This window comes from Schistocerca nitens, chromosome 2 (assembly GCF_023898315.1).
Source record: "Schistocerca nitens isolate TAMUIC-IGC-003100 chromosome 2, iqSchNite1.1, whole genome shotgun sequence".
Taxonomy (NCBI): Eukaryota; Metazoa; Arthropoda; class Insecta; order Orthoptera; family Acrididae; genus Schistocerca; species Schistocerca nitens.
The window spans coordinates 133,876,672-133,895,675 of NC_064615.1; the positions used below are offsets into that span (position 1 = coordinate 133,876,672).

The 19,004-nt window shown below is 46.0% G+C and overlaps 1 protein-coding gene across 1 annotated transcript; it reads left to right on the forward strand.

Moving 5' to 3' along the window:
- The first annotated feature begins 14,739 nt into the window (after positions 1–14,739).
- On the forward strand, positions 14,740–16,073 carry LOC126234873 (uncharacterized PE-PGRS family protein PE_PGRS3-like). The gene is made up of 3 exons (XM_049943614.1): positions 14,740–14,833; positions 15,402–15,687; positions 15,761–16,073. Exons 1-3 carry the CDS (start codon positions 14,740–14,742, stop codon positions 16,071–16,073), a joined length of 693 nt encoding a protein of 230 aa, XP_049799571.1.
- Positions 16,074–19,004: the final 2,931 nt, after the last annotated feature.

Consider the following 19,004-nt stretch of genomic DNA (forward strand, 5'->3'; position numbering starts at 1 on the left):
GGATATCCCTAAAATGAACCTCACTTTATTTAAAAAGAAATATGTACTTCGGCAGATCATGATTTGGACTGTTATCTTGATTCTTCGTAACGAGCATTACATCATCTCCTCTATGTAGACGTCAAAATTAAAGTGTAATGCGCATTCAGGTCTGTATTTCTCAGCGTTTATAACATGATACGGGGTTTTCATGATCTGGAATTTTCTAATTTTTTTTTTTTTTTTTATTATGCAACAGAATCCGCTTCTCGTTTCTACAGTCGCCAGGCTACCTACGGGAGGAAAGTCGTGTCTATGTCTTTTTAAATGTTTTTGTATGGCATTTTCTAAGGCAGAAGTTGGGGACTGACCCAGCATTTGCGTAAAAGTGCGTGGAAGATCACCGAAAAAGCACATTCATGCTGACCCCTGTACCAGACAACCGTCATTAAGCCAACGCGCGGATTCGGAGGGGGTCTGATCACCTCCCCTCAAGCTGGCACTCTGCGACTTTTTTTAAAGAAGTACACTGCTTTGCAGATGCTGGTATCAGATTATTCATTCTTAACACATAGCATACATAAGAAAAGGTCTCATGTCTCCTTTGGCTTCTACACAGGGTGATTCTTAGTGACGTTTAAAAATCTGCGAAGCGACGTGGATGATGCTGAGACAAATACTTCAGTGTAAGATAAATGGGACCGCAAATGTCGGGAAATTCCCAGAACAAAATGGACGGCAAATGTTGCACGCGTGACGTCGCACCTGTTCATCCCAACCCACGCCAATATTCACGACGGTGTGGCTCCGGGCCTATGTGAGCGACTATACCACGTGGGGCTGAGGGATCAAGTCTTGTTTCTGGCAGGCAGCATTTTTTTTTTTTTCAATGCGTTGGACAGTTATGGGTTTACTTTGAAATACGATTTATTATTTTATTTACCGCTCTCGTGGCCTTCGCTGGTTTATTGTAGAGTACAAAACATCAAAAAACTGCCGTATGGCGTCACAAGTAAATGAGAATAAGTTTCCGAATTTCGTCGCTATAAGTAAATGATCTACGTTTTCTTTACTAATTATGTGTCTAAACAAAAAAAGAAGGGACAAAACGGAAGAAAGGCAAACTAAGAACGGTTTTTGCTTGGTTACAGCGAGGACAGTAATTCTGTAACTTCTAAGTCTACAACATAGCACATTTACTTGAATGTTCGAAATTTGCTCCGTTGTGTAGCTACGTGTAGCATCTACCCTAATCGACGAGGGCAGAATCGACAAGCACAACTGCTGCACGTTCGGAAAGCTACGTCATCTGGTGACGTGACAGTTTCAGCATTTGTTATTCATTTTTGAGGTATTTCCGGCCACTTTCGTCCTCATAGGTCCTAAGGGCTATTTGGAAACTAAGGTAAGATCGGGTGCGAATTGGAAACCACAGTAAAAATCCGATAAAGCTTTTCGTAGATGTGTTGGGTAGTGCCTCTAGTATGCTCGTCGATCGGGTGATGTCGGTCTTTCCAGTTCTGAGCTCACAGGGAGCACATAAAGAACCCTGGCTAAACAGTGTCTCCCACAAAGTATGAGGGCCAAGTGAGAGATTTCGCCTGATGTTATGCAGCCCGCATAACACAACTGTCGTGCAGTTCTCTCTTCGTGACAATTCTCGGCCGCACTCTGCAGGGGCAATGAAGATGCTCCTGCGGCGATTTCGATAGGAAGTGTTTGATCACCCACAACACAGCCCATAACTGGATACCTCTGAATTTCATCTCTGCTCACATGAAACGTTGCCTCTGAAGACGACATTTTAGCACAGTCAACGAGCTGTAGCACAAGCCTAGTTAATTGACGGAAAGCACAGTCGGCTGCCTTGTATGACGAGGACAGTGGAAAGGGGGTACAACGCTGGGAGAAAAGTGTATATCGGAGCGGCGACTGTGTAAAGAAGTAGCTGGAACGTGTGTGTAACTAAAACAAATGAAACATGATTGATTTTCACAGCGGTTTCCATTACACGACCATCCGGACCTTACTTTCAGGACCGTCCTCGTACTTGCCGCAGCGGCATCTACGCCGCTTTGGATGGTTTTAAACATTAATAAGAATCACCCTGTATGTAGCCTCGTAACAGACTACAGGTCAAGTCTAGTTTCTTTGTTGTTTCAGCAGAGAAACGTCCCGCTGACTTCTTCCTTAGGTGATAGTGTTACTGGCAACGCAAAATTCAGAGTAATAAAAATTCTTTCTTTTTTTTTTAACCTTCAGTTTACTCTTTAACTGAAGGAGTTTTGTTTTCCCTGTACAGCTTATCCGTTAAGCTGCACGAGCACGTCCTGAAAAGCCCAGTTAGCCACTCCGGTAACTCATAAGAATAATCTCCCTGCGATCCGTACATTTTGACTTAAAATCAAGGCAGGACAAAGCTATTACGTCTGAAACACAGTGTTGGATTACGGTCCGGTATTATTGTACCACACCCACCTACAGTGAAAGCTTTTCCTTTAGCCGAAGTTTACAGAAGTGGTCATATAGACAATTATATCTCTAAAGAGTCCTGCCGCTCATCCTACGCCGTAACAGTCAGCGCGTGGCTGCAACCCTGTGAACTCTGACCCGCTGAAACGTGGAATTATCTTTCGCGAAAGCCAGAAGCCACTACTCGTCCGGGAAGTTTGTCTGCCGGCTTTTCGAATCGGCCAGCTGTTAGCGAAGTTGGCCGCAGATGTAGCACCTGCAGCTTTGGGCCGTTATTTGGCGCGCTGCTCGGCGCACCTATCGATTGTGACGAGTCGGCGCGGCAGCGGCCGGTAAGCAGCCATATTTCTGGTTCGCCGGCTGGAGGGGAAGGGGCGGCGGCGAGCGCAGGGGAAGGGGGAGGGCGCCGGTGGGGCAGCGCTGGCCCCTCCCAGCCGCCCCTCCCAGCCGGGGGAGGGGTGGGGGGCCCGGACCCGCCCCTCCGGCAATCTCTGCCGCAACTTGCGCGCCCCGGCCACACCGGGGGCATTGGAATCTCGCCAGCGCCGCTGCAGCTGCTCGCGACGGCGACCCTGCCACCGGGACGCACGCACGACCCCGCTGCTGAAACTGCTCACGTGCGCCACGCATCAGCTCACAGATCAGAGTAAACAACAACAACAAAATGAACGCTGCCTTCCCCCAGATAACGAAGCTGTCTCTTGAAAACACCATTCGCTGCGTTCTTTGGGAGTTGTGTGGTACTGTGTCGGTTAACTGATACCCATCATGTCCAACTAACAAAAAGCTTTACGGAACGCAAGAGCGAGCCCCGTGAATCGCTCCCATTAGAACAGGGAGAAATTACTGCTAGTGTGCCACGTGGTTCAATATAGGGACCACATTTAGGGCAGTGTACAGGGTAAGCAGCGTATGTTTTTGTGAATTCACAGGTTTCTACAGTCTGTCTACAAACTGAAGAGCGAGCAGCCGAGACTCTACACTCTCTACCCAACTACGTCACGAGGAGGACCTATAGGCTGTTTCACAGATCAATACTGACCCTTTTGCTGTGCACCTTTCGAACCAGTCGCTTGCAGTGCGTAGACAGTCCAGGGTAAAATTAACTTCCCACTAAATATGTCAACATTACGGTAAGGGACGGGGGAGGAGGGAGAGAGTTCTCAACTTTGTGATGCGAACTGTGGAGCGACTCGAACGAGAACTTGCGGCTCCAATAACTAGAAAACGACAACGATCGGGAGAGCAGCGTGCTGACCCCATACCCCTCCACACTGCATCCAAATAAGGCTACTCCCGATTGGCCCATCTAGTTCAAAACACGCAGATTTTTTATACAGAGCTTGTAACTAATACTGGGTAGTTTTAATTGAAGTGCAGCTACTTCACAGACATCCAGTGTGGGATGTAACTGTCACAAGGCAGAGGAACTTGGTGGATATTTTAATGTGTTAATGTGGAACCGATTTACGAACGAAAAAATTTGTTCCGTTTTTGGCCACCAGGAGGAAATTTGGCGCTGTGACTGCAAGAAAGACGTGTACAGATATTTCCACATGTAACGGATTTGAGAGAATGGAACGTTTGGGTAGAAAAGCTTAAACAAGTGAGAAAGCCAGAACGCTGATTTTATTATTAATTGCCGCTTGCAAATTTGTTTAATACGAACACCGGTGACGTCGATGAGATGCTGTACATCGCCAGATTTACACTTATTGGCCAAAACCGGAACTAATTTTTTTTTCCAGCGCAGGTCGGTTTCGCGTTAACGCATTACCATACGTACTAAGTTTCGCTGCCATACGATTATTACAGCTCATACAGGATCTTCGTGAGTAGCTGTACTTAAATTATAACCACGGAGTATAAAAAATGGAAAATGCAAACTAAATGAATGTACATAAATCTCCACACGCTCCATTGCACGGCTGGTCAGGAAACTGACCTTCAGTCAGCTGTGACGTTCTTGTGGGAAATTCTACTGGATGTCCAAAAAAAATTTTCACTGTCCAGTAGTGTGAATGCTGCTTCCAAACTTTCTCGTAGATTAAAACCGTACACCGTGTAAATAGACTGTTTAGGTTTTTATATTGGTAACGCCACGTAGCGCTCTGTGTGCAGTCTGTGGCTGGATGGCATTGTTGGAATAGTCGCTATTGTAGTGTTGGGCAGTTGGATGTGAACAGCGCGTAGCGTTGCGCAGTTGGAGGTGAGCCGCCAGCAGTGGTGGATGTGGGGAGAGAGATGGCGGAGTTTTGAGAGCGGATGATCTGGACGTGTGTCCATCAGAGACAGTAAATTTGTAAGACTGGATGTCATGAACTGATATATATATAATAGTCGCTATTGTAGTGTTGGGCAGTTGGATGTGAACAGCGCGTAGCGTTGCGCAGTTGGAGGTGAGCCGCCAGCAGTGGTGGATGTGGGGAGAGAGATGGCGGAGTTTTGAGAGCGGATGATCTGGACGTGTGTCCATCAGAGACAGTAAATTTGTAAGACTGGATGTCATGAACTGATATATATATATATATATATATATATATATATATATATATATATATATATATATATATATATATAGGGTGTCCCAGTTTCCCAGCTGTCTTGTCCACCCAAAATATCTCTGGAACAATAACAGCTATTGGAAAACGACTTTCACCGGTATCAATGTAGGGCTGGGGCCCATGAATGTACATATTTGGAAACATTCTAAAACGAAAGCATTTGTGTTTTTTAACACAAACTTACGTTTTTTTAAATGGACCTCCTATATTTTTTCTTCAGCAAGCCATATCATGACAAAGCACATACACAATGGCGTTGATTGCATCGCAATATTCCCATTACATCCCGAGATATTAAGACGCGAAGTTGACGCTTGAAACACCCGACATGTGCTGCTAGCGCACGTCCTGAGGCTCAGGCGTGAACCCCATGCTGCCCGTAATCGCGATGTGATTGACATGCGTAATCACACTTCCATACTTATCAAGAGGTCCGAAACGAATAATACGGTCTGCTGCGCGAATACGGGCAGCATGGGGTTCACGCCTGAGCCTCAGGACGTGCGCTAGCAGCGCATGTCGGGTGTTTCAAGTGTCAACTTCCCGTCTCAATATCTCGGGATGTAATGGGAATATTGCGATGCAATCAACGCCATTGTGTATGTGCTTTGTCATGCTATGGATTGCTGAAGAAAAAATATAGGAGGTCCATTTAAAAAAATATAAGTTTGTGTTAAAAAACACATATGCTTCCGTTTTAGAATGTTTCCAAATATGTACATTCATGGGCCCCAGCCCTACATTGATACCGGTGAAAGTCGTTTTCTAATAGCTGTTATTGTTCCAGAGATATTTTGGGTGGACAAGATAGCTGGGACACCCTATATATAACCATTGAACACAATTAAGGAAAATACATTGTTTGTTCTTTATCAAAGTCTTTCATTTGCTAACTATGCCTATCAGTAGTTAGTGACTTCAGTAGTTAGAATCTTTTATTTAGCTGGCAGTATAGGCGCTCGCTGTATTGCAGTAGTTCGAGTAATGAAGATTTTTGTGAGGTAAGTGATTCATGAAAGGTATAGGTTACTTCAAAATTTTAAACATGGCTGCAGCAGCAACTGTTAAAATTCTTCACAATAAAGGATGACAGCCAAAAGATCGCCTTTTTTCATTCTGCAGTTCATCGCGCTGTGAGCACACCTTTAGCACAGAATTGTTTTGAAAATGAAATATCTTTATTAAAATCAATAGCTACTAACAATGGATACAACCCCAAATTAATTGACCAAATTGCTAAGAAAAAAACAGCTGTAAAATTTTCTAAATTAACAGGGCAAATAAGTATGAGAGTAATAACTTTATTTCTATTCCATTTTTAGGTAACGTTTCATATAAGATAAGAAGACTTTTACAGAAACAATACGGTTATAGAGTTGCTTTTTCCGTAAATAATAGCCTGAAACGTAGAGTAATTCATAATATTGGAGCACGAGAAGAACTCAGCACTAAGTCCGGTGTATACAAAATTACTTGTAACGACTGCCCAAACTATTACATAGGGCAGAGAGGTAGACCCATTAAAGTTAGGTATAAAGAACACATGTTAGGTAAAAATGGGGAAAACGTATATAATTACACCTTTGCTGAACATCTATGGCTCTTACGGCACACGCCAAGTGAACTGGACGACGTAGAGCTGCTTCATGAAGCTAATAAAGGTTACAAACTAGACTTGCTCGAAGAATTAGAGATTTTTAAGCATCTGTCTATAAAAGATGGTTATGTTCTTAATGAACAGGTGCAGCTTCGAAACAAAAGTTTTTTAGACAGTTTCAAACCCCACATTGCCTTAATGTAATATAGTCTGGCTGACTAGTAGTTATTTTCTTGCTTGTTGATGCCGGTGAAATGCGCTTTTCCTGTCTCGTTGGGATTCTACATATTGTGATGTTTGTCAGTTAGGAATTTCAATGTGTTTGTGTGGTTAAATGACTACTATGTTTTATTCATAATGACAGATGGTTTCGTTTTATTATAACATTTTGGTTGTTTCGCTAGTATGTATTTCATGCCTACGTTACGCGAGACTCTCGCGCATTACACTTGTGCCCTCTCTCGGTAGATGTTCCAAGCGCAAGCTTTATCCGTTTGACACTAAGACACTGGTTAAATTTGGTTCTATATTTTTATTTTACATAAATGTCTTTAATTGGCCTGATACGTTTTATTTATTAAGACAGAGTTTGAATTAACGCAACCTTTAATAATTTTTTGATGCGCTTATGTATGTATTTATGGATTTTAATATACGCGAGTCTTGCACATGCAAGTGCCCTCTCGCGGCGAAACAATCTGCCTTAGTGCTTTCACACTCGTGTCTCAATAGTTCATAGGCGAAGTAACGGTGTTAAACTGTTCGCTATGATCCTGTGCCCATTACACATGTTGTACAAATGGAGATGATGTTTTAAATTACTGACGACGCCTTTGGCATAATTGTTTTATTATTCTCCATTGCATGATGTAATTTTAGTAAGTACTAAAGATTTTGTGCCTGTATTGCTTTAGTAATTTCACCGTTACTTAAGCTTCTGTTTCCCACTTTCGTTGATATGGCTTTTCTAATGAATGTGTCTTTCTGTTCAGGAAATTTTTACTTCTGATGAAGGTATATTTATATGTACCGAAACCTTGGTCAAGAATTTTATTAAAAAATTCTATCCTGCAACTGTTTTCGGCTGTCATCCTTTATTGTGAAGTATAGGTTACTGTTAGTCAGGGCCATTCTTTTGTAGGGATTATTGAAAGTCAGATTGCGTTACGCTAAAAATATTGTGTGTCAGTTTAGTGATGATCAGAATAAGTAAAGAGAGAAATGTCTGAGTACGTTCAGTTTTGCTCAACTGTGAAAATCAAATAACGTTAGGGGTTTATCAGCACAGTAATTCACTGATTTTTCTAAGGGGACGTTTCAGCCGGACAGGCGCAAGAAACTGGAACATTTGCCTTGGGTGGGAAAATGTTCATTAAGTTGTGCCTAGATAGCCAACCAGTAGAGCATTTGCCCAGTCCGACGCGCAGTTTTAATCTGCCTGGAAGTTTAAGACTACAAGGTGTTACACAATTTGTAAAGAAAACTGATGCAGTAGAAAGTATATTATAATACAGGTAGCAATGTTTCAGTAAAGATGGATCCACAAACGTTGTGTTTGTGAGAAAACTGCGTGTGTGTGTGTGGTTAAGTGCCACCACTGACTTCAACATGAAATATTGTCCTAGTTGTAGTTTTCGGCTAGGTAACCATCTAATAGGGCTCAAAGTTCATCCATGGCCCACATTTGGGGAATGGGCCAGTGCCTGATGGGACACATTTCGCTACTGATGCAAGACGACGTCTAAAACGCCAGGATGGTCCGGGATGGACAGGAAGAGCGGGGTCTGTACATCGGTCCCCAGAATCGCCTTACTTTAGTTTGACAGATTCCTGAGTTTGCAAGACAACAACCATCTGCACGAACAGTTCGACGACGTTTGCAGCGGCATGGACTATCAGCTCGGTGACCATGGCTGCGATTACCCTTGACGCTGCATCACAGACAGTAGCGCCTGCGATGGTGTACTCAACGACGAACCTGGTTGCACGAATGGCAAAACGTCATTTTTTCGGATGAATCCTCGTTCTGTTTACAGCATCATGATGGTCGCATCCGAGTTTGGCGACATCGCGGTGAACGCACATTCGAAGCGTGTATTCGTCATCGCCATACTGGCGTATCACCCTGCGTGATGGTATGGGGTGCCATTGGTTACACGTGTCGGTCACCTATTGTTCGCATTGATGGCACTTTGAACAGTGGACGTTACATTTCAGACGTGTCACGACCCGTGGCTCTACCCTTCATTCGATCCCTGCGAAATCCTACATTTCAGCAGGGTAATGCAGGACGGTATGTTGCAGGTCCTGTACGGGCCTTTCTGGATACGGAAAATGTTCGACTGCTGCCCTGGCCAGCACATTCTCCAGATCTCTCACCAATTGAAAACGTCTGGTCAGTGATGGCCAAGCAACTGGTTCGTCACAATACGCCAGTCACTACTCTCGATGAACTGTGGTATCGTGTTGAAGCTGCATGGGCAGCTGTACCTGTGCACGCCATCCAAGCTCTGTTTGACAGAATGCCCTGGCGTATCAAGAGCGTTATTACGGCCAGAGGTGGTTGTTCTGGGTACCGATTACTCTGGATCTATGCACCCAAATTGCGTGAAAATTTAATCACATGTCAGTTGTAGTATAATATATTTGTCCAATGAATACCTGTTTATCATCTGTATTTCTTCTTGGTGTAGCAATTTTAATGGCCAGTAGTGAAAAAGCATAGGAGGAGGGGACTTCATGGTCAGGGAAATGCTTCAGTGGCGTTTCCTGGGTGATCTCGTCATTCTGGAAGCCACAGTGGATCAACACAGGTGTGCATTTATCCTGGGAGACTGTGTCCACACGTACATGCTCTTTGTTTCTCCTCAGTACGTTGACATCTACCAGCAGGACAATATAATGTGACACAGTGTATGTGGAAGAGCAGCAGGATGAGATTACGGTACTCCCCTGACCACCAGACCTCCCGGATTTAAACCCAATCGAGAATCTGTGTTACCACCACGATCGGACAGTTCGCGCCATGGATCCTCAGCCGAGAATCCTAGCGCAGCTAGCCACGGCGCTGCAATCGGTAAGGCTCCAGACGCCTATCGGTACCTTCCAGAATCTCGCCGACACTCTTCCTGAGTGTTCCGCACTGAAAAAGATGTTTTTTAGGGCTTTTAACAGGCAGACACAGTATTGTGATTGGTCGGTGTATTGGCAGACCACTCTTTGCTTTCCCGCCTAGTTCGACAGGCGTCGTCACAGTCCGTGTGGGCCACGAACCCGCGACTGCAGGGGGCGCAGTGCCGGCTCAGGGACGGATGGTGGCAATAAGCGCGCTGACTGATGGTCGCCCAGCGCCAAGAAGCGGCTGCCCGCCCCCCGCCGGCCTATCGAGTATCGATAATCGATGGCGCGGTCGCGGTCGCACTGCCGGCTATTGTTGCGAGCGCCATTGTCGCGGGCCGCGCCGGGCCGGAAGTCACTCTGCAGGCCAGCGCGGCTTGTGACCCCGGCCTCTCATTACCCCACCGGTCGCCCGCGCAAATACCAGCTCCAGCTGCCACCTGCTTTATCCCCGTCATGCGCAGTCATGTAGCCCCTAGCAATGCGAGAATATCAACTGGGTTCTGTAATAGCGCATTAATACAGACTGTACTCCGATTAAAGTTACTTGACACTTGACGTCGTTCACATGCCACTACGGTGTTGTCACATCGGCTACCGACTACAGTTCAGTTATAGGGGCAAGTAACCCCTAGCAGCACGATAACAGCAGCCATGTACTGTCCTACCGTACTCTGATTAAAATTACTTGACAGTTGTCGTCGTTCACTTGCCACTACAATGTTGACACATCGGATGCCGGCTACAGTTCAGTTATAGGAACAAGTAACCCCTAGCAGCATGAGAACAGCAGCCACATATTGTCCTACCGTACTCCGATTAAAATTACTTGACAGTTGATGTCGTCCACTTGCCACTACAGTGTTGTCACATCGGATGCCGGCTACAGTTCAGTTGTAAGGACAAGTAACCCCTATCAGCACGAGAACAGCAGCCATGTACTGTCCTACCGTACTCCGATTAAAATTACTTGACAGTTGACGTCGTTCACTCGCCACTACAGTGTTGTCACATCGGATGCCGACTACAGTTCAGTTATAGGGACAAGTAACCCCTAGCGGCACGACAACGGCAGCCATGTACTGTCCTACCGTACTCCGATTAAAATTACTTGACAGTTGACATCGTTCGCTTGCCACTACAGTGTTGTCACATCGGATGCCGGCTACAGTTCAGTTATAGGGACAAGTAACCCCTAGCAGCTCGAGAATAGCAGCCACGTACTGTCCTGCCGTACTCCGATTAAAATTACTTGATAGGTGACGTCGTTCAGTTGCCTCTACAGAGCTGCGACATCGGCTTTCGGCTACAGCTCAGCTATAGACGACACACAAACAAATGCTGTTAATGTGTAACGCGGAGTATGTTGGAAGCGACCGCTGCGAGGTACGATGGAAATGCCAAATGCACTGTCGACAGCTGTTTTCAAGTGACCAATGAATGAACTGCGGCAGAAAACGCGTTTTTTAGACCTGAACTTGTGTCCTTCGCCAACCAGATGTTCGGCCCGATAGCTGAGTGGTCAGCGCGGCGGTCTGTCACGCCCAGGAGCCCGGGTTCGACTCCCGGCTGGGTCGGACATTTTCTCCACTCAGGGACTGGGTGTTGTGTTGTCCTCATGGTGTTGTGCTGACCTATGGTAGATCGGGGAAAACCACCGTTCAGGTCGTGTTGTCGGCGCGGCCGGGAGGTGCTTGCGCCTGATGTACTCTACTAGGAGCCTTGTAGACTCAACACAAACCGTTAGCGTCATTACCTTTATTACTATTACCACAAGAACCCTTTCATTATCAACTTTGAGCCAAGCACAAAATCAGCTACCCCTCTACTGTGTATCGTAAATAGCTTAGTAGGCTGGACATGGAGGTCTCAGTCTTAGTTTCTAGCTTTAACGTACCCTAATCTCTTCTAGTTAAGATATCAAATGGATGTAAACAAATAGAGTCCGCCTCCACGTGGCGGGACACGGGTAACGGTGTGAGTGGGGACGGGAGCCGGTGTGGTGTTACTTTCAGTCACACCGGACCCCGGACCCAGTCACAGCGGCTAAGTGGCAACATACGACCCACCATAACAAATTAGACGGTGGGACATAAAAAATAAACAGCTAGTGAAAAAAGAGTGTCCTCATTATCATTTCATCATCATCAGTGGAAGGCAACGGGAAACCACCACTGGAATCACTCCCTTGACGCTCATGCGGTGGACCTCTCTGACGAGGCTTCCCCCATGACAAGACCTGCCGTAGGGCAGAACACAAAGTTTAAGTCCCTAGCCACAGCCTCGTGATGTGTAGTGTATCCGAGAAAAAGAAGGTCAACAATCTCCGGCAGAACTAAAATCACTATCCTTTGTTCACGTCGATTAAAGCTAACCTCTACGAGCTAACTGAAGACAGACTAACTTCAGTTCCAGCGCTATAAGTAGACTGTAATTTGTCGCTTCATTGGTTACCTGAAACTATCCTCACGCTGGCTACACGAGCTGTCGCGTTACCAACGGATGAACTGTCCTGGTTGCCACATGTTTGCAGATTATAGCCGACACTGGCAGATTCCAGTCGAAAAAGGAACGATAGGAAGAAAAATAAGAGCAAATAAAAAAGTCAATGCGATGACGAAAACGACGCGGCAAAGTATTAGAAGTAAAAAGAAATACATTTAAACCAATTAGATGAATAGAAATGATAATTAAACTCTGTTGATTAGATTAAGAAATGAAACAAATTTCCCTGCACTTGACGAGATTCGAACTTCCGCCCTCCTGCCGTCAGGTTTATACGCTAACCATTATACTACGCCACTATACTCATTATTATTATTGGTATAATTACGACTCTGGCGACCGAGTCGCAACGATGAATTGCATTCTCCAAAAATTCGGCTTCACGCAATATCATCCAAAGCATAACTAATGTAAAGCCATCTCTGAGATTATTATAGCTCTAAACATGTCTCTAAATCGTGTCTTGTGCGAAATGACCCAGTAGTGTTCGGTTAACACTCTGTATGAAACTTGTGTAATTCGTTAGCATTGTTGTGTATTGCGTGTGCAGGCCAGCACACAGGGTTTTTCTTCGGGGGTGGGGGCTAATCGAAAGGCTGATTTTACCTAGTATGACTTTTCATTTTATAATAAAAATATAGATTCGATTAAACCTTTTAATAGAGCAAACTGGCGGACAAGAATTGATTTACTGTTTTCATTCAAAGAAACCAAAAGAACATTACAAATTAAAGTCAAAACAATTCGCAGATTTTTTTTTTTCTACGTGAAAGGCATCTATTTACTTTACACAAGTTATCGAACAAAGATACTAACCTTGAGTCTACTTCGTTCTGTTCTGAAATAGTCAGAGGCAGCGACGTTGCATTTAAATTTTTCCTTTCATGATTAAATAAGGCACTGAGACTGGAGATGATGCTAATTATCTCAAACCTGTCCCTGGGTTATCTATTTTCAGCAACATGGAAATCCTTAAGCAAATAAATAATTAGTAATGTCATGAAATGTTCACCATCTACTGTGCTTTACAGGAATTCAAGCCTCATATAGTTTCGCGAACCTTCCTCTGCTGTTTTTCATCGACTTCTTTACACGTGAAACTCCGGTCACTTGACCTTCAGCCATAATGAAGAATGAATAATATTAAGAAAGCACTTTGGTACTAAAAATTCCAATTGTATCTAGTATAAGTCGACATAAAAGTTTTCTGGGTTTGGTACCGCGTCATAATGTAAAACTACTGATGCTATAGAAAAGCCAATTAGACCCAGAAGAAGGCCGCTGCAATCGTGGCCGAAACGTTGGCTTTTCTATAGCGGCGGTAGTTTTACATTATGACGCGGTACCAAACCCAGAAAACTTTTATGTCGACTGACTCCGGCCGCGGAAGCCTACGCAATTATATCTAGTATAAGTTCAAACATTTCGGGATGGGGGGAGGGGGGGGGGAGGAATTGCAGGGGCCTCCCTGCACCACCCCTTCCTGCAAGCGGGGCTGTGTGTGTGCTGTTTTCGACGAGACTATCATTTGTGATGAAATACAAAATAAAAAGGCCGGACCTAGGATCTGGAATCCAGACACGAGAGAAAGCCAGACAAGGAACTGGAAGTGGACTGACCAGCTGTTGCGGCAAACCGGCAAAGCCGTACGGTTTGGGCGTGATGTTGAGCGCTTTAACTAGAGGAAACCGACTCCAACGCATGAAGTGTCAACTATCAAGTAATTTTAATCGGTCTATAGTCCAGTAATTCTCAGCAGCTCGTGGTCTTGCTGTAGCGCTCTCGTTTCCCGGCGGGGTCAGGGATTTTCCCTGCCTCGAGATGACTGGGTGTTCAAATGGTTCAAACGGCTCTGAGCACTATGGGACTCAACTGCTGAGGTCATTAGTCCCCTAGAACTTAGAACTAGTTAAACCTAACTAACCTAAGGACATCACAAACATCCATGCCCGAGGCAGGATCCGAACCTGCGACCGTAGCGGTCTTGCGGTTCCAGACTGCAGCGCCTTTAACCGCACGGCCACTTCGGCCGGCCGACTGGGTGTTGTTGCGTCGTCTTCATCATCATCATTCATTCTCATTACGGTCGGAGGAAAGCAATGGCAAACCACCTCCGCTAGGACCTTACCTAGTACGGTGGTGCGGATCTCCCGCATCGTCCCCTACACTCCTCGGAGTATGGGACCTCATCATCATCATCTGTCCAGTAATTAATAACACTGTAGGAATCGGAGGTACTAGAACAGGGTAGAGCAGCGCAGTGTGAGGGCCGCAAGGCATGCTGTGTGGTACCAATGTGGGCCATTCGAATCAGTGGTGGCTGCCTGCCTGAATGCGAGGGTGACGGTGGGGCCAGCAAGGCAGCAACGGCTGGAAAGGATATGTTGGTAGCTGGATCCAGATGTGACAGTTCTAGCAAAATGCCTAGGGAGTTCGTCAGGCACGTTGCTGTCAGCAGCAGGAGGAGGCCAAGGCATGTAGATACCATCAGAAGGTATGCCAGCCATGGCTGCAGGCTTCCAGCGGAAGGCACAGCAGAATTTTGCATCACTGATGAAGGATAGCTGTCAGGGAGACAGGGAGATGGATGAGACAAGGAGTAGATCTGAAGAAACGAAAGACGCACAGGATCGTCACTGAGTTAGGACGATGAGGCTGTCAAAGTTGGAGTGATCGGGCATGACCTGGCCTTCTGATGGAACTTCCACTGTCCATGAGGCTGCATTGATGGACTGTGATAAAAGACACCTGGAGATAATGACCAGAAAGGGGTCGCAGTGGGCAAGATCCCAAAGAAAACAGAATACAAGCCATGAAAGTGCATGTTGAAGAAGAAGTTGGGGAGATGAGTAAGACCCACCCTGAGAACGGTGAAGGCGTGGGAGGGGAACGAAGACACCATAGACAGCTGTGAAGCATCGGTGATGGGCGGAAATAAAGGCAGAACAATGAGAGAAGAGATGGTGACAGATCAGGATCAGTGGAAGTAGAAGAGAGAGGAGTGATGCCACCAACAGATAGAGATGGGGATTCCACAAAGTGGATGCATACTGAGGGTACAGGAAATACAAGAAAGGGTCCAATGGAGACGAGCACATATCAGGCTGGCTGTATAGAGGCCAGCTGTTAAAGCATCAACTGCAATGGTGTTGGTTGTACTGAAACAGGCAGTGCCCGGGCAGGAGGTGAAGGCATCAGGGCAGGAGACACCAGAGAAAGTGTCACCAGCATAGGTGGCAGCACAGCAGGTGGTTATGTTGCAGGAGGCACTGGGGCTGCAGGAGCCAGAGGAGGGAGTACCAGAGCAGGTGGCACTGAAGACGGAAACACTGGGGCAGGAGTGCTGGGACAGGAGGTGCTGGGCCTGGAAGCACCAGGACAGGAGGTGCCAGAGGAGGTACGACTAGAGCAGGTGGCACAGAAGCAGGAGACACTTGGGCAGGAGGTGCTAGGGTAGGAGTGGGTGAGGCAGAAGGCGCTGGGCAGGAGGCATCAGGGCAGCTGACCCCAGAACTCGTGCTGCCAGATCAGGTGATGCCAGAGCTGGTGGTACTGGGGCAGGGGGTGCTGAGGCAGGAGGCACCAGGACAGCAGGCACTAAAGGATGTGGCGCCACAGTAAGAGGCACTGGGGGAGGAGGTGCTGGGCAGAATGCAAAGGGCCAGGAGGCACTGGGACAGGAGGTACTGGGGCAGGAGGCCACAAGGCAGGAGGTGCCGGGGAAGGTCGTCTCAGATAAGGTGACGCCAGAGCCAGCAGAGTCCATGGGGAAGGAGATAGGGGAGCCTGTGGCACAGGAATTGGCAGAGAACTTAGTACAGGGTCCAGTGCAGCCATGACATAGATTATGGTGGGGCTCTTGGCGCAGTATCTACATCTACATCTACATCTACATTTATACTCCGCAAGCCACCCAACGCTGTGTGGCGGAGGGCACTTCACGTGCCACTGTCATTACCTCCCTTTCCTGTTCCAGTCGCGTATAGTTCGCGGGATGAACGACTGTCTGAAAGCCTCCGTGCGCGCTCTAATCTCTCTAATTTTACATTCGTGATCTCCTCGGGAGGTATAAGTAGGGGGAAGCAATATATTCGATACCTCATCCAGAAACGCACCCTCTCGAAACCTGGACAGCAAGCTACACCGCGATGCAGAGCGCCTCTCTTGCAGAGTCTGCCACTTGAGTTTATTAAACATCTCCGTAACGCTATCACGGTTACCAAATAACCCTGTGACGAAACTCGCCGCTCTTCTTTGGATCTTCTCTATCTCCTCCGTCAACCCGATCTGGTACGGATCCCACACTGATGAGCAATACTCAAGTATAGGTCGAACGAGTGTTTTGTAAGCCACCTCCTTTGTTGATGGGCTACATTTTCTAAGCACTCTCCCAATGAATCTCAACCTGGTACCCGCCTTACCAACAATTAATTTTATATGATCATTCCACTTCAAATCGTTCCGCACGCATACTCCCAGATATTTTACAGAAGTAACTGCTACCAGTGTTTGTTCCGCTATCATATAATCATACAATAAAGGATCCTTCTTTCTATGTATTCGCAATACATTACATTTGTCTATGTTAAGGGACAGTTGCCACTCCCTGCACCAAGTGCCTATCCGCTGCAGATCTTCCTGCATTTCGCTACAATTTTCTAATGCTGCAACTTCTCTGTATACTACAGCATCATCCGCGAAAAGCCGCATGGAACTTCCGACACTATCTACTAGGTCATTTATATATATTTTGTGAAAAGCAATGGTCCCATAACACTCCCCTGTGGCACGCCAGAGGTTACTTTAACGTCTGTAGACGTCTCTCCATTGATAACAACATGCTGTGTTCTGTTTGCTAAAAACTCTTCAATCCAGCCACACAGCTGGTCTGATATTCCGTAGGCTCTTACTTTGTTCATCAGGCGACAGTGCGGAACTGTATCGAACGCCTTCCGGAAGTCAAGAAAAATAACATCTACCTGGGAGCCTGTATCTAATGTTTTCTGGGTCTCATGAACAAATAAGTGAGTTGGGTCTCACACGATCGCTGTTTCCGGAATCCATGTTGATTCCTAGATAGTAGATTCTGGGTTTCCAAAAACGACATGATACTCGAGCAAAAAACATGTTCTAAAATTCTACAACAGATCGACGTCAGAGATATAGGTCTATAGTTTTGCGCATCTGCTCGACGACCCTTCTTGAAGACTGGGACTACCTGTGCTCTTTTCCAATCATTTGGAACCCTCCGTTCCTCTAGAGACTTGCGGTACACGGCTGTTAGAAGGGGGCAAGTTGTTTCGCGTACTCGGTGTAGAATCGAATTGGTATCCCGTCAGGTCCAGTGGACTTTCCTCTGTTGATTGATTCCAGTTGCTTTTCTATTCCTTGGACACTTATTTCGATGTCAGCCATTTTTTCGTTTGTGCGAGGATTTAGAGAAGGAACTGCAGTGCGGTCTTCCTCTGTGAAACAGCTTTGGAAAAAGGTGTTTAGTATTTCAGCTTTACGCGTGTCATCCTCTGTTTCAATGCCATCATCATCCCGGAGTGTCTGGATATGCTGTTTCGATCCACTTACTGATTTAACGTAAGACCAGAACTACCTAGGATTTTCTGTCAAGTCGGTACATAGAATTTTGCTTTCGAATTCACTGAACGCTTCACGCATAGCCCTCCTTACGCTAACTTTGACATCGTTTAGCTTCTGTTTGTCTGAGGGGTTTTGGCTGCGTTTAAACTTGGAGTGAAGCTCTCTTTGCTTTCGCAGTAGTTTCCTAACTTTGTTGTTGTACCACGGTGGGTTTTTCCCGTCCCTCACAGTTTTACTCGGCACGGACCTGTCTAAAACGCATTTTACGATTGCCTTGAACTTTTTCCATAAAGACTCAACATTGTCAGTGTCGGAACAGAAATTTTCGTTTTGATCTGTTAGGTAGTCTGAAATCTGCCTTCTATTGCTCTTGCTAAACAGATAAACCTTCCTCCCTTTTTTTATATTCCTATTAACTTCCATATTCAGGGATGCTGCAACGGCCTTATGATCACTGATTCCCTGTTCTGCACATACAGAGTCGAAAATTTCGGGTCTGTTTGTTATCAGTATCCAGTGGGCCCAGAGCAGAAGGTGCCAGGACAAGGTCAGAGGAGGCAGTGCTGGAGGCAAGTGGGTGAGTGGCAGTGGAGCCAGAGGCTGATGGGCTGGAGGTGGCTACGAGAGAAAACTGGGAAGAGCAGATATATAACTCTGTGGGAAACAGAAAGGAGTCCTGAGCAAGGGGAGCATTGGGACAAGTGAGGCACCATTGAAGAAGTGTGGTTGTTTGTAGAAAGTGTTACGCATGGTGCAATAGCTATACTGTCCAGTCAGTGGCACATAGGAGCATCGTCACTGAGCACCACTGAGTCCAGTGAGAGGTGTCCTGCATCAAACACAGTAACTGCTGAGCAGGAAACTGGAAAAGCTGCAGCAGCAATAGTCCCAGCACCCTGGGTCAAACAAATTAACTGCTAACCTCATAACTGAGAAACTGCAGGTGTGATAATCCCAGTGATGAAGAAGCTGTGGAAATGGGAAAGCGATATCAATGACAAAAACATGAAGTATGTCCCAAGATCGACATGAAGCAAGAGAAGTGGACGGATGCAGTGCAACAGTGCGAGCAAAAACATCAGATCAAGGAATGAGGGTACATCAGCATGAGGCAGAGACAGGTTAAAACAAGGAAGAAGAAGTTGGAGAGTCACAGAGTGCGACAGAACAAAAAAAAG